Source organism: Ciona robusta, chromosome 12 (genome assembly GCF_009617815.1).
Source record: "Ciona robusta chromosome 12, ASM961781v2".
NCBI classification, from domain to species: Eukaryota; Metazoa; Chordata; class Ascidiacea; order Phlebobranchia; family Cionidae; genus Ciona; species Ciona robusta.
The window spans coordinates 2,324,352-2,338,554 of NC_143246.1; the positions used below are offsets into that span (position 1 = coordinate 2,324,352).

The following is a 14,203-nucleotide window of genomic DNA, read 5'->3' on the forward strand; positions in this document are numbered from 1 at the left end:
CTACTATATATGATACCAGCGTGAAACAAGAATTTCAATGTAAGACTTCATATTTAATTGGCTACCTAATATGTGTGCAAAATATCATGCCATAACCGCACAGTAAAATAAATAATACAATACTAGTACAGGAATAATAATACTACTAAAAATACATACATATTCTATAGACTACAACGGAACATTAAGACAGTCTGGAATTTTAAAAGTTAAGGTACCCAACTTACAAACACCGTTTTTTACAATGACAATTATTTTTTTATAAATTATCGTGAAGTAGAAAATATTGGATGTTATACTTTGCTATTAGCAGAGAAAATATATTTTTTTAAAAATACTTTACATAAAAAAATGTTTTTCTTTGAGTAATGTCTTAACTGGTGTGGCTATCAGTGACCAAAAGAATAAATATAACTTATTTACCCTCGTCTGGCGGGGCAAGGACAGTCGTTTTACCACGGGTAATCTGTTTCATACACCTCGTGCTAGCTTTACCAAAAATATAACTTCGTAATTTTTGTTGGGTAATCAGGAAAACACCAAAACAGTAACAGTGTTGAAATAAATTAAACACCAACTAGTTTTCTGTATGTTTTATACATGAGTGACGTTATTCTTCGGATACCGAATTCTTAATATATAGTAGGGTGGGGAAGATGGGACACTTTTTCGTACTATTTTCTTGTTTCATTTGGTAGTAAACAAGGATAATTTAAGGATTTATAGAACTGTATTCTCACGACTCCCATAGGCTGTTGTTAATTGTTTAAAACGCGATCAGGATATTTGGGTTTTATGTGCTAAAGACGTCCCATCTTTCCCCACAATACTATACTAAGCCACAGCCTAAAAACCCGACAATAAAATTTTTGATTTACCTAGTTCAAAAAAGTCGGTTAAAAGTTAGACTTAAAGATTTTATGCGGCAATAGGACATTTTCGGCCTAAAAGCGGTTCAAACTTGAGGCGAAAATTCGCGTATAATGTTTCGGCTATAAATGCGGCTTAAATTGCGGCCTAAAAATATCGGCTTTAAAATAGCGATTTAAAAGGGTTTAACCGTCGTTGAAGCTTTGATTTCATAAGGTTCATTTTATGCAAAATTGTTTCCACTTTTCATGGTGCTACCACATCCTTTGGCTCCACCAACAAGCAAAGACGCAGAAACGACTTGTAGAGCAAGAGAAACCCAACCGAGAAAAAACGACCAGCCGAATTTTGTTGATATATTATCGTACGGTTTAAGGTCGCTTTGTCCAGTAACTATACGTCCAATGAAACTACACATAGCTACCAAAGTACAAATACCTGCGAAAAGATAAAAATAATCGTCGCTTATTCATCCACGCGTGGTGGAAATTTAGAGTTATAAAACAGGGGTGATATTATGCATTAGAATGCTGTTGTTTTAAATTGGTTTTAGTATCAGTCTGATAATTTAGACAACACATAAGGTACCAGCGAGGCCGGAAAACGACAGTCCTTATAGCACGTACGGACGTTCTGTTTCATACACCTTGTGTCAACTTACGAGTTACCATGTATGTTACTTTGTGAGTGATTTTTTTATGTGTGACTGACACATACGACCAAAAGGTAATAACATTTGTCTGTTCGATTACAGTAGCGAAGATTTAAGAATAAATTGAATAAAAAGACAAGATATAGCGACAAAACAAGTTGTTAAAATACGCTTACAGTGTAAAACATATTTACATTTAATTGGAAGAAAATAGGCGTGGTCGCTACACCTAGCGGACAAACGAGTCATTTATTTTAACCAGGTTAAACTTCTAATAGAAACAAAATTGTGCGTAAAGGTGTGTAGTTGTATACCTTACCTGATACGTACGTAAACAGTCCACTTGTTAGTATTGGAGTACTTCGTCTGCAGATGCAACCCGTCAAGCCCATTATACTGGCAACAAACATAATACCAGATGCTAGGACCAAGCTTACGGCGCTTGTCCGGGCAAAATCTACAAAGATTGCATGACATTAAAATAAATATGTTTAGTATGGTAGGGTGGGGAAAGAAGGGACGTCCTTAGCACATAAAATCGAAATATCCTGATCGTGTTTGAATCAAATAACAACAGTCTATGGAAATTGTAAGGATATACGGTTTTATAATTCTTTGGATGTATTTTGTTTACTAACTAAATGAGACGAGAAAATAGAATGAACAGGTGTCCAAACTTAAAGTTCTTTGTTTGCTACCAAATGGGACGAGAAAATAGAAAGAAAAATCTTCCCCACCCGACTGTATAGTGGGACACATTTTGTATTATTTTTACGTCCCATATTCTAGTGAATATAAAACATTTAAAAATTATAAAACCGTGACCTTACGATTCCCATAGAGCATAGACCGTTTTTAATTGATTAAAAGCGTCTTTACGTATGAATGAATGTAACTTACTTCACGTGGCTGGAAAATGACAGCTTTTAAACGCGGGTGTTCTGTTTCTTTCACCTCATGCTCGGTTACGAGTTATACTAGCTTTGTAGGTGATTGTGTTTTGGGAGTTTTTGCCCTTTAAAAAAGGCTGGCAATTTGGACAACCCATTAGTGACCACTGGGTTGGAACAATTGCCGATATAGGTGTCTTGCCCAAGGACACATACGCCCACAATGGTAGCAGTGACGAAGCTTGTACCAATCACATCTGGGTTAGAGGCATGCACGCTAACCAAATGTACTATAGCGACGTATATATATATAAATATATAAATTATAAATGAACCAAAATTGTGATAACGAATTATTCCTATCTTACCTTCTGTTCTTTGGAGATGGAAATCGTAATCTAACACACACTGGCCGCTGATCAGTTTTTCAGGGTTAACTGAAAAAGTAAATTCCATGAGTGAACGACATTTTGGTCCAACGATGGTCATTACAACAGATTTTATATATAATAGGGTCGGGGAAGATGGGCGCCTTTAACACATAATATCCAAATATCCTGACCGTGTTTTAAACAATTAACAACGGTCTATATGGAAATTGTAAGGATATACGGTTTTCTAATTCTTTGGATGTTTTTTGTTTACCAACTGTAAATAAGACGAGAAAATAGAATGAACAGGTGTTCAAACTTCCCCCACCCTACTATGTATTACGGATATAATTTTTAATTTTTAATTGAATATTTAATATGCCATCTTAGAAGCTTCACAGGATAATTTATAAGCTGGATTTAATTTTTTTTACCTGAATCTGGTATCTTGTCTTCATAACACGTCAACCAAATACCAACACGGTACGGGTATTGGTACATAGAGACCACATCAAAGGCTGTTGTATTATCGGTACTGGTTTCAACCAAAAACCAGTAATTTGTTGCAAGTGCTATCACGGCCGATGCAAGACCAAGCAAACCAACAACACAAGCAAAACCGAAACAGCAAATACGTTTCATATTGCCTAAGTTTCTATGGTAACGAATTAATGCAATAGGCTAACGTTATTTGATAGGCGAAGTTATACTGGCACTTGAAATTAAAAAATTAAAGCGGAGACACACATGTGATTCTTAAACTGTATGCGACCTGCACTTACTTTTATATTTATGGTAGGGTGGGGAAATATGGGACACCTGTTCATTCCATTTTCTAGTTCCATTTACTAGTAAACAAAGAACATTCAAAGAATTATAAAACCGTATCTTCAAAACTCCAATATAGCGTGGTTAATTGTTTAAAACACGACCATAATATTTAGATATTATGTGCTAAAGGTGCCCCATCTTCCCTCACCCTACTATATAAGTTTACTAAACAAACAGAAAATAAAAGAATATGAATTTTTAATTTTTACAATTACGAGAACGTTTTAGTAAAAACAGAAAACAGTTTTCGAGTAAAAAAAGTGTGATGATGGTATCGTCTATAAATCTTCACAGGCATATACACAGTCCTTTTCAGTCGTATGTACGTATCTCTATAGACTTGCGCTTGCTAACATAATTTTTAAAGGATGCACCGGCTAGAATTACTAAAATTTTTACTTTATTAGGGGTAAAAAAATGTAAAAGTTTTTGACTTAACTTTTAAAATGTGTAGTCTACCATTTTAAAAACAACTGACAAGCACAAGCAATTTTTTCTAACTCTTAGCTTAAACCTTAAGTTCGCAAATTATTAGCCCTTTATATGTTGCTTTCAAAGTGTTGGCATTTTTATTCTACTGCAATTTACAATACAAACTACTGAATTTGTGAGGTCATTGAAAACGGTTTTGTTTTCATCTCTTTTATTATACCTTGCCGCATACTTAAATGCTATAAGCTGATTAAAAAATCTAAAAATTTAGCTACGCAGAATATGCTAAACACTAATCGTTCATAAATCATAGGCGGTACAGTACGAACTACAGCTGTTAAATCACTATTTAAACTTACAAACGATTTTCTCTTTGTAGTGCTCAATTACCAGAGCAACAAAATAAAGTAGCTCTTGAATTTTGAAGTGTTGCTAAAACATGAAATTCGATGTAGGCTACTCAGCAAATCGATAACTTTAAACCACATAATCGACATTATTTAGTCATTACGAACCCTTGAGTTTAAGCACTTGTTACTCTGTTAAAGTGAAAATTTGTTAGTGATAATGTACAACTGAAAACTGCTGCAGTAAAAACGTTAATAGTAAAGCTTTATGAAACAGCCACGTTTTACTAAAAACTGGGTTTAGGTCCAGTTCTAATAGCAGGACCATAAAATGTAAAACACATATTTTATATTGTTCGCAATTGAAATCCGCTCAAGGGTTATCATATATTCAACTTTCGGGATAACAGTTTGGCAACCAATCATTGACCACCGGGTTGCAGCCTATTTATATGAATGAATGTAACTTACTTTATCCTCGCGTGGCCGGAAAACGACAGTCGTTATCACACGGGTTCAACACTCCGTGTCAGCTTACGAGTTACCATGTATGTTACTTTGTAAGTGAATATTTTTTTAGATTTTTTAACTTTTTTATGTATGGCTGATTATTTGGACAACCCATTGGTGACCACTGGGTTGGATCAATTGCCGTTAAGTGTCTTGCCCAAGGACACATACGCCCACAATGGTAGCAGCGTCGAGCCTTGAACCCATTACTTCTGGGTTACAGGCAGGCGCGGTAACCACTACTCCGAATATGACGTAAAAGACACTACATAACCAAAAAAAGTAACTTGCAAGGTGGCACGAGGTGTATATGAAACAAAACACACGTGTTATAAAGACTGTTGTTTTCCGGCTACGCGAGGATAAAGAAAGTTACAATCATTAATTCAAGTTTTTTTGGTCCTAAAAATTTAAAATACCTGCTTAACTTTGCTTTCAAAAGCGTGCACATTGTTCCAAAACGATAAATAACCAAATATCGATAATATTGTAATTATGCAGAATTTACACAACATATTAAAGTGGCAGTCATGCAAACCATAAACGTGCCGAAAAGACTTTTAGCCACGAAACTGGGATTCGGATCCAAGGAAATATAAATTTTTAAAACTTTCTTGAATTTTTGCCCCGTTTTTAGGATTTTAGTGGATGCAAAAAACAGCAATTAAAATGTGGTTACAGAATAAATAAACACAATTTTTCAGGAAAAAAATAAAAACAACGTGCAAAAAGATAAAGTATACACAAACATTTTTATTTTTCCTCATTTTTACCAGTTAATGTTAAAACAAATCTGCTAAAACATTTGCTGTGTAATCGATATACCGCTACCCGTTGACGTACCACACAAAATGCGAGAGATTTTTTTACATACACTCCATAAGAGGCAAAAAATAACATTCTTTAACAAGTGCGCATTTTAAAAGGACGTGATTAAAATTACACATGTAATAAGTACATAGGGGAAAAAAACACTGCTGACAAACCATTATATACTCGCATGCAAATCGGATAAAAATAAGAAATGTGCTTCTTTTAACTTTAAGTAAGGAGCACATGTAAAAGTCAAAATACTCTGACATTCACACATGTAGTGTGACGAAGACAGAAATAGTTTCCCCAAAAATTTTAAAATCCCTAAAAATTGAGCTATCTTAGTGATATGGCTTTTTTGTGCCTATATGGGCATTTGACAGTGGAAAATAAAACTGTGGATTTAAAATAGATGTTTTATAGTAAAGTGATTAAAGATATAGCAGTACGGTTCTAGAGATTCTCAAACTTTGCTGAAAACTTTAAATAAATAACAAAAATTTAGGAAAAACTTTAGAATGTGTAAATTGTAAAAAATGAGCGTTTATAAATATGTTGTAGTTTCAAAGGTTTGAGAACCCCTGTCTTTAATATAGACTAAAGTTACTCCAATTTAAGATGCATTTAGTTTATGCGATTGTAGTAACAGAAAATCATGTGTTTGTCTGCTGTACTGCTTCAGCAGTGTCGTCAGAGTCTGAACAAATAACGAGCTTATGTCGGTAAGTTGGCGCAGAGGAATTCAAGGAGTTATTTGCCACAACTTTCGTTTGAGCTGCTAATATTGCCTGGATAAAAATAAATCTAGGTGGTTATTCTTTAGAACTAGATTCAATTCAAAGCTGACAATTTTTTATACCCGAAGCAAGGGTCAAAATTTATATACAAGTTAAAAGGGGTTAGCACGCCTGTCCGTAACCCAGAGGTAATGGGTTTAAGGCTTGTCACTGCTACAATTGTGGGCCTATGTTTTTGTGGCAAGACACTTAACAGCAGTTGCTACAACCCCTTTGGTCACTAATAGATTGTCAAAATTATCAGTCATACATATAAAAATTTAAAAAAAAGAAAAAAGAGGTGTATGAAACACCCGTGTTATACAGACCTTCTTTTTCCGGCCACGCGCGGATAAAGCAAGTTACATTCATTCAAGTTACCTACACAGTGGTTTTGGTGCTAGCAACAAAATCAAAAGATACTTTGTTCAATCATTGCTGCTACCATTGTTACCACGTATGTTGCGGGGTGGTTACTTTTTTTATATGTTTTTGTAGTGAAATTAATAAGGACCTTTGGGTTGGAGTAATTGCTGTTAACTGTCTTCTCCAAGGCCACACAGGCCAAAAATATTACCCTTACAGATTTAAAAATGTGGTAACTTGTAAGGGTTGTATGGTGTATAAAAAAACACCCATGTTATGGAAATTGTCGTTGCCCATCTAAAAAAGGATTAATAAATTGCATTATTTAGTGTAGTCTTAAAAATTGGGACGCCAAAGCTTTATTTTAATTTATTTTTGGGTTTGAGGTAATGAGCCAACTCTAGGCTAAATAAACCAAAACCTTTTAAATTGTCAGCTTTAAATTGAGAACTTTTTCTAAGTACTAGTAATACAGAAACAAATATTGTATTGCATGCAGAACAATAAGTGCACAAAATAATAATTTGCAAGCAAATACAACACAAAAAATCAACATAAAATGCAAAATGTTAAAACACAAAATTTGGCATGATTTTAGTTTGAAAACTCGTGTGACAGTTTTGATTAATGATTTGTGAACATATCATGCTGTGGAAAACATGGGGTCGTTACCATAATTCAATGGTTCAGTAATCCAGCCACGGTGGCACGTCTCTTCATTTTGCTCTGTTGGTTATAACTTGTGGGATATTATATTGAAAAATCATTGGGCACCAAACATTTTAAAATGCAGGGGATGCAGGCACAGTTAAACTGCACTGTGAAATAAATCTAATCTGGCAGGTCCTACTGTTTACTTATAAATGCAGTACAGATAATTCTAGAGTTGGCCTGCCTACCCTGGCAACCCAGGTTTGGCGCCTAAACTTGGCTGATTTAAGGGGGAATTTATTGATTTATCTTTGAAATGTATTCTTATAAAAGTTATATCTAAAAATTTAAAGTGTATACAGAAAAATGTAGCTTTAAAGTTTGTGGCACCTAAATTACATGGCATCTTAAAGTTTGTGGCACCTAAATTACATGGCACCTAAATTACATAGCACTTTAAAGTTTGTGGCACCTAAATTACATGGCACCTTAAAGTTTGTGGCACCTAAATTACATGGCACTTTAAAGTATGTGGCACGTAAATTACATGGCACCTTAAAGTTTATGGCACCTAATATACATGGCACCTTAAAGTTTGTGGCACCTAAATTACATTGCACCTTAAAGTTTGTGGCACCTAAATTACATGGCACCTTAAAGTTTGTGGCACCTAAATTACATGGCACCTTTAAGTTTGTGGCACCTAAATTACATGGCACTTAAAAGTCTGTGGCTCCTAAACAACAAGGCAGTTTAAAAGTCTGTAGCACCAAAATTTTTTTGGAATATAAATGCCACGCACGTAAATTCTAGGGCAGGCAAATGACATGGCTCTAAAGGTTGGTGAAACCTAAAAGTTTTAAAAACATAAGGTTCATGGTGGACAAACAACATATAGTAGGGTGGGGAGAGACAGGATATGTGGACACCTTTAGCACATAATAACCAAATATCCTGATCGTGATTTAAACAATTAACAACAGTCTATGGGAGTTGTGAGGATATGGATTTATAATTATTTGAATGCTCTTTGTTTACTGCCAAATGGGATGAGAAAAGAGAATGAAACGGTGCCCTATCTTCTCCCTCCCTATTAAATCATCCAAAGTTTGTGGCTCTTATAACTTTAGGACTTAATAGATTGTAGCAGATATCACCCAAACTCCACTGTTTTTGCCAAACAAACATAAAAAAATATAAACATGATTTTTTTTCAATTTTTGTTTTAAAAGTTTTGTTTTTTTTCCAATTCTAGCAGATAAGAAAACAGGTTTCAAATTAGAAACAGGCTAATGTGATACCAGGCGCTGTTATCCTAAATATCTTTGGCTTATATGTTATATGATAGAAAAAAACTTTGGTTTTTCCATGTTCCAGCAGAATATTTTAGTTCTATACATTTCAAATAAGAAATGAGTTTATGCGATATCGGGCACCAATTTTCCAAATATCTGAGGTATGCGTATGTTATGATGGGTTAATATGTAGATATGTTAATTGTTTAAAACTTAATATGACATAATTTAATAGTGGATTTTAAAATTTTGGGATGTACCCCACTATTAAAATATCAAAAATGGTAAATAAAAAACAACAAAAAATAGTTGCAAATATCCAAATTGATTCCTTTTTGCTGCTACTCTGAACCCAAAAATAAGGCTTAAAAGTGGTTAGGATCAGTTAACCCTTTTTGGCAAGGCATAACTTTTTTGTCTTTTTTTTAAAACGATAGCGAAAATCATATTATATAAAAAAAAAAACAGAAAAAAGGTTTAAAGTGGGGCAAGCCTTGTAGTTTCAAAACCACTGTTTCGAAGGGTTAAGTTTCAAGACTCATGACAGAAAGTCAAGGGAATGACTGACAGAAACACAGTTTTGTTACAACCATGCCAGTAAGAATAATTTGAGCATATGCACTTTGGTACAGGATGAAAATTCTCATGCCAACAATTAATTCACTGTCCAATTATTTTGCACAATTTTCATTTACATGCTGGGGCATGCTGTTCAATTACAATACGATATATCCTTGATTATCTGCATTTTTAAATTTAAGTTCTCATCTGCATATCTCATGAAAAACTAACATTTTGATCAAAAAAAAAAAAAAAAATGATTTTTTAATAAAATTAATAAAACTAATATTTTAATAAAAAATTGTGTTTTTTGCAAATTTTTTATTTTTTTACCTATTTAATGGTAACTCTTTATAGATTTTAATTTAATAATCATTTTATCTTTTATAATATGTAAGTTATTAATATTTCATTCAAAAACTTCTTGGTTGATCCGAATATTATGAATTCTTCATTACAATATCAATTTTTTGGCTTAGGCCAAAATTTTAAAATTTTTATATTTTTTTTTATTATTTTAAATAAACTTTAAATTTTTGTACTTTTCTGTCACTAGAATTTTTTTTTCCAGCAAGACGTTGAAAAAAATTCCTAACTTGTTCAGATAATCAAGGAAAATGAATTATTTTAATAAAAACTATATAATAATAAATAACCTTGTTATAATTTGCGTCCTCTGCTACTGATCTTTGCATACTGATAAGTTTCGGACCAGATTTCATGACACGCTTTGCCTGGCACCATGTTTTGATTAAATCTTTAGACCATTGAGTGAATTCAGGCTGAGACTGAAAAAAAAATGTAAAAAATGCATAATGCAATACAAAAAAAATGTATTTTACAAATAAAAAAATTACATTAAATAATAAAAAAAACGCAGTTTTCAATTAAAAATAAAAGGCATTATATAAACACTAATTTAAAAGGTTGCATTTTACAGTTAAAAAAAATCGCAATACACCAAAAAATTCGCATTTTACAATTATGCCTTTATGTAGAATTACATTCATATTTTGGGGGAAATGAGCCAATTCTGGTCTAAATTCTAGGACCCATGGCGTAGAACGCTGTGGGACCTTACCCACATAGAATAAAACCTCACCCATATATAACAGCAAGTATATATCACTGACCTCACAGCGTAGGATGATATCTTTACTGCTTTCTCTTGTAGAAATAAAAAGACAGAATTTCATTCCTTTTGCTTGGCCCTCTTTGATCATTGTAACGGACTCAAAAACGACCAAGTTTTTCTAGAATTTATAAATATAGTAGGGTGGGGGAGATGGGACACCTTTGGCACATAATATTTAAACATTCCGATCATGTTTTAAACAATTAACAATGATCTATGAGAGTTGCAAGGATACAGTTTTATAATTCTTTAAATTTTCTTTATTTACTACCAAATAGGACAAGAAAAGAGATCAAAAAGGTGTCCCATCTTTCCCACTGTCTTATATTTCAATTTTTTTATTAAATAAATTATTTTGGTATATTTTTATGAGGTGGTCTGACCCCTTGCAACCCCCCTGGTTGCGCCACTTCTAATGAACACCTTTATTAAGTGCATTATAAATTAATCAATATTATACAGATGTTTTCAAAAATAAATGGGCCAATAAGCGTTTAGTTGTCAAGCTGTTAATTAGGGCCACAGTTCCATAAAATTTCCATTAATCAAAACAATTTAAAAATTAGGCTTGAAAATGAAAATTAATAAAAGAAAGAGCAAAGCTTAATTATTTTGTTATCATTTAGTTAATTCATTTTTTGCTCGTGCTTGCAAAACTAACTACAACAAAAACTTTAAAAAATCTGATTTTGGGTAATTTTCTTTTTAGTTTTTTTTGACATGCCTCATTAAAAAACTAACATTTTCATAAAAAGAAGTAATAAAATAAAAAAAATGGAAAAAAGTAAAAACAAACCAACATTTGGAAAAGTTATAAAACTAACATTATGACAAAAAATAATAAACCCAAATTTAAAAAAAAAATTAACAAATCAAAAAAAATTTTTTTTCGTAAAATTGTCGTACCGATCCGTCATAATCTTTCCATTCAAGGCGATTCGGATAAAGATAGAAATATTTTTTCTGCCATGTTGTCAACGCAAGGGGACCCCCAAGCTTGTATAATATACCGTGAAGAAAACAATCCCCTTCTAAATTATCTAAAAAATGGGAAAAAACGGGAGAAGTTATTTCAAAATGTTAAATTTAAATTATAGTAGGTCGGGGGCAGATGGGACACCTTGTCATTCTATTTTCGTGCCATTTGGTAGTAAACAAAGAACATACAAAGAATTCTAAAACCGTATCTTAATGACTCCCATAGACCGTTGTTAACTGCTGAAAACACGATCGGGATATTTGGATATCATGTGCTAACAGTGTCCCATCTTCCCCCATCTTATAATATGTGAAAGTTGTTTTCAACATGCAAATTTTAAATCATATATAGCGGGGTGGGGAAGATGGGACACCTTAAACACCTAATATCCAAATACCCTAATCGTGTTTTAAACAATTAAAAACAGTATATAGGAGTCGTAAGGAAAAAGTATTATACTTTTTTAAATTTTATTTGTTTACTACCAAATGGGATGAGAAAATAGAATGAAAAGGTGTCCTGGATAAAATGAAAGATAAAAGAGGGAAAATAGAATAAAAAATATTATGTGCTAAAGCCTTAGAGGTGTCCCATTTTACCTCACCCTACTATGTATAGCCAATGTATAAAAAAAACCCTGATAGCTTTCATTGAATTTAAACTAAAAAAAAAACTTAAATTAGTGCGGGCTTAAACATTAGACAATCTCTAGTGAAACAGAAAATTTAACAGTACAAAATAGAGGCTCACTTAGGTTTTAAAACCATTGTACAGATATTAGATACACTTACCAGCAAATAAAGCTTTGCCTTTTGTCTTTCGTTTTGCTTCCAGTTTATCGGTCTCATGGTTCACCATGTCAAACACTGTGTCTGTATGAATAAATACACAACTGTTAGTGTTCGCATATATTGATTAAAAAAACTTGGGGTTTATGGCACAGTTTGGGCGTGGACTTTTGCCTGTGTGTTTTCTGCTGTCGTGAAACAGTGATTTGATTGAACTATTAAATTAGTTTAAGGCTGAAAAGTGCTACTTTTGTGGAAATGTGCACGCTAGTATAATGTGCTCGACACGCGCGTATAGTGTTTCGATGCACGCACGACACGTACATATAATTTTTCGACAGTGACAACCATCAGATTACTTCCTAAAAAAATGAGCTAAAATTTGACATTCATTCATAATTATAAGAATATAACGTCGCATTTTTTATCGCATTAGTTATTAAGCAAATTTTGTGTTATTATACAAGTTTTGTGTTTTTTTGCAAGTTATGTGTTTTTATGCAAATTTTGTGTTTTTATGCAAATTTTGCGTTATTATACGAATTTTGTGTGATTGTACTAATTTTGTAAAAAAAAATTTTTTTCACTTACCGCATATTTCTTTCTGCCACCGAGACGAGACAACGAGATCAAAATCTTGATATAAATCTTGGTCTGCGTCGGTCAGTTTTATTCCCTTTGTTTCATCATCATCAAAGTTTCCGATGTCGAACGCGTCGGCTGCGTTAACTTCGCCACGAGGGGGGGTTAGAGGGGGCAAGTACTGAAAGGAATAAAATTTTATAAATTAGAATTTTTTTACGCTACAAAACCCTTTAAATAAAAGGCGGCCATTTTAATTACAATTTTTTTTTAAGTTAAAAATTTAAAACCGATAATTAAGAATACGAGGTTTAAACTTTCCAAATTAAAAACCGTTATTTTAATGGCTAAAATTTAAAGCCAACTTAAGCCTTATTTTACAAGCCAAAAAATGTTCTAAAAAATAACCATGTGATGTGAATTTAATAATTTAGAAGCCACGTTTACAAGGCCTACATTTAAATTCAGGCCCACATTTAAAAGCTGCAAATTTATAGTTGAAAATATAATGCTGGCACTTTAAAGCCTTAACTTCAAAGCCAACAATTAAAAATAAACAGAATAAAGGGCAAACAAAAGGAGCTATATCTTGGGCAAGGCACTTAACGGCAATTGCTTCAACCCAGTGGTCAGTAATGGGTTGTCTAAATTATCAGTCATACATAAAAATATAACGAAAATATCCCAAAACATAATCACCTAAAGAGTAACATACATGGTAACTCGTAAGTTGGCACGAGGTGTATGAACACCAGTGTTATAACGACTGTTGTTTCCGGCCATGCGAGGATAAAGTAAGTTACATTCGTTCACAGTCAAATGTTTTGGCTAACGAGTTAAACTTTGTAAAATAATGTTTAGTTTTACTATTTTGAGTTTTACAACGTCATAAAAACCATTTCTTTCAATTATTTTTACATAATAAAAAAAATTAACATTTGGTTATTTAGAAACACACAAAAATTGAACTGTTTTGTTTGGTATATTTTAAGCTTGGTGAAAATGGCCAAAAAGGTCAGAGACTCAAAAAGCCAATGCAGCAAAAGCTGACTTGATAATATTGAGTATTCAATGTAACATTAATAATGTATGTGTATACGTGTTCACTGTATGGTGGTTGTAATACAATTAATTTCCCATGCAACAAAATCTAGACATTTAAAATAGCACGCTTCCAAAGTGGGCCTATAAAGCCGCAAATCGAAGCCGACAACTTGAACTTACAAATTTAAAATTTAAAGCCGCAAAAAATAGCCAACAAGTTTGAGCCACAAATTCAAAATTTACAATTTAAAGCCACAAACTAAAAGCCAGAACCTCAAAGCTACAAATTTAAAACTTACAATTTAAAGCC

The 14,203-nt window shown here is 32.9% G+C and overlaps 2 protein-coding genes across 4 annotated transcripts in view; both read right to left on the reverse strand.

Moving 5' to 3' along the window:
- Positions 1–32: 32 nt before the first annotated feature.
- On the reverse strand, positions 33–3,729 carry LOC149726424 (claudin domain-containing protein 1-like). Its single transcript, XM_089890442.1, has 4 exons — positions 3,218–3,729; positions 2,781–2,849; positions 1,842–1,979; positions 33–1,308 (listed from the first exon to the last, which is right to left on the reverse strand). The coding sequence occupies exons 1-4, from the start codon at positions 3,423–3,425 to the stop codon at positions 1,094–1,096; spliced, it is 630 nt and encodes a 209-aa protein (XP_089746568.1). The 5' UTR covers positions 3,426–3,729; the 3' UTR covers positions 33–1,093.
- A 1,650-nt stretch (positions 3,730–5,379) lies between these two features.
- LOC149726425 (G protein-coupled receptor kinase 3-like) overlaps positions 5,380–14,203 on the reverse strand; it is a 30,189-nt gene continuing 21,365 nt past the window's right edge. For 2 of the 3 annotated variants that reach the window (XM_089890903.1, XM_089890902.1), the window contains exons 16-21: positions 12,859–13,030; positions 12,271–12,351; positions 11,407–11,540; positions 10,499–10,618; positions 10,022–10,153; positions 5,380–6,504 (exon numbers count right to left, since the gene is read on the reverse strand). In XM_089890903.1, coding sequence (XP_089747029.1) covers positions 6,370–6,504; positions 10,022–10,153; positions 10,499–10,618; positions 11,407–11,540; positions 12,271–12,351; positions 12,859–13,030 — 774 coding nt within the window. In that variant the 3' untranslated portion in view covers positions 5,380–6,369. Of the gene's footprint in view, positions 6,505–7,530; positions 7,585–10,021; positions 10,154–10,498; positions 10,619–11,406; positions 11,541–12,270; positions 12,352–12,858; positions 13,031–14,203 lie in introns of all 3 variants that reach the window. The other variant, XM_089890904.1, reaches the window with a different exon arrangement.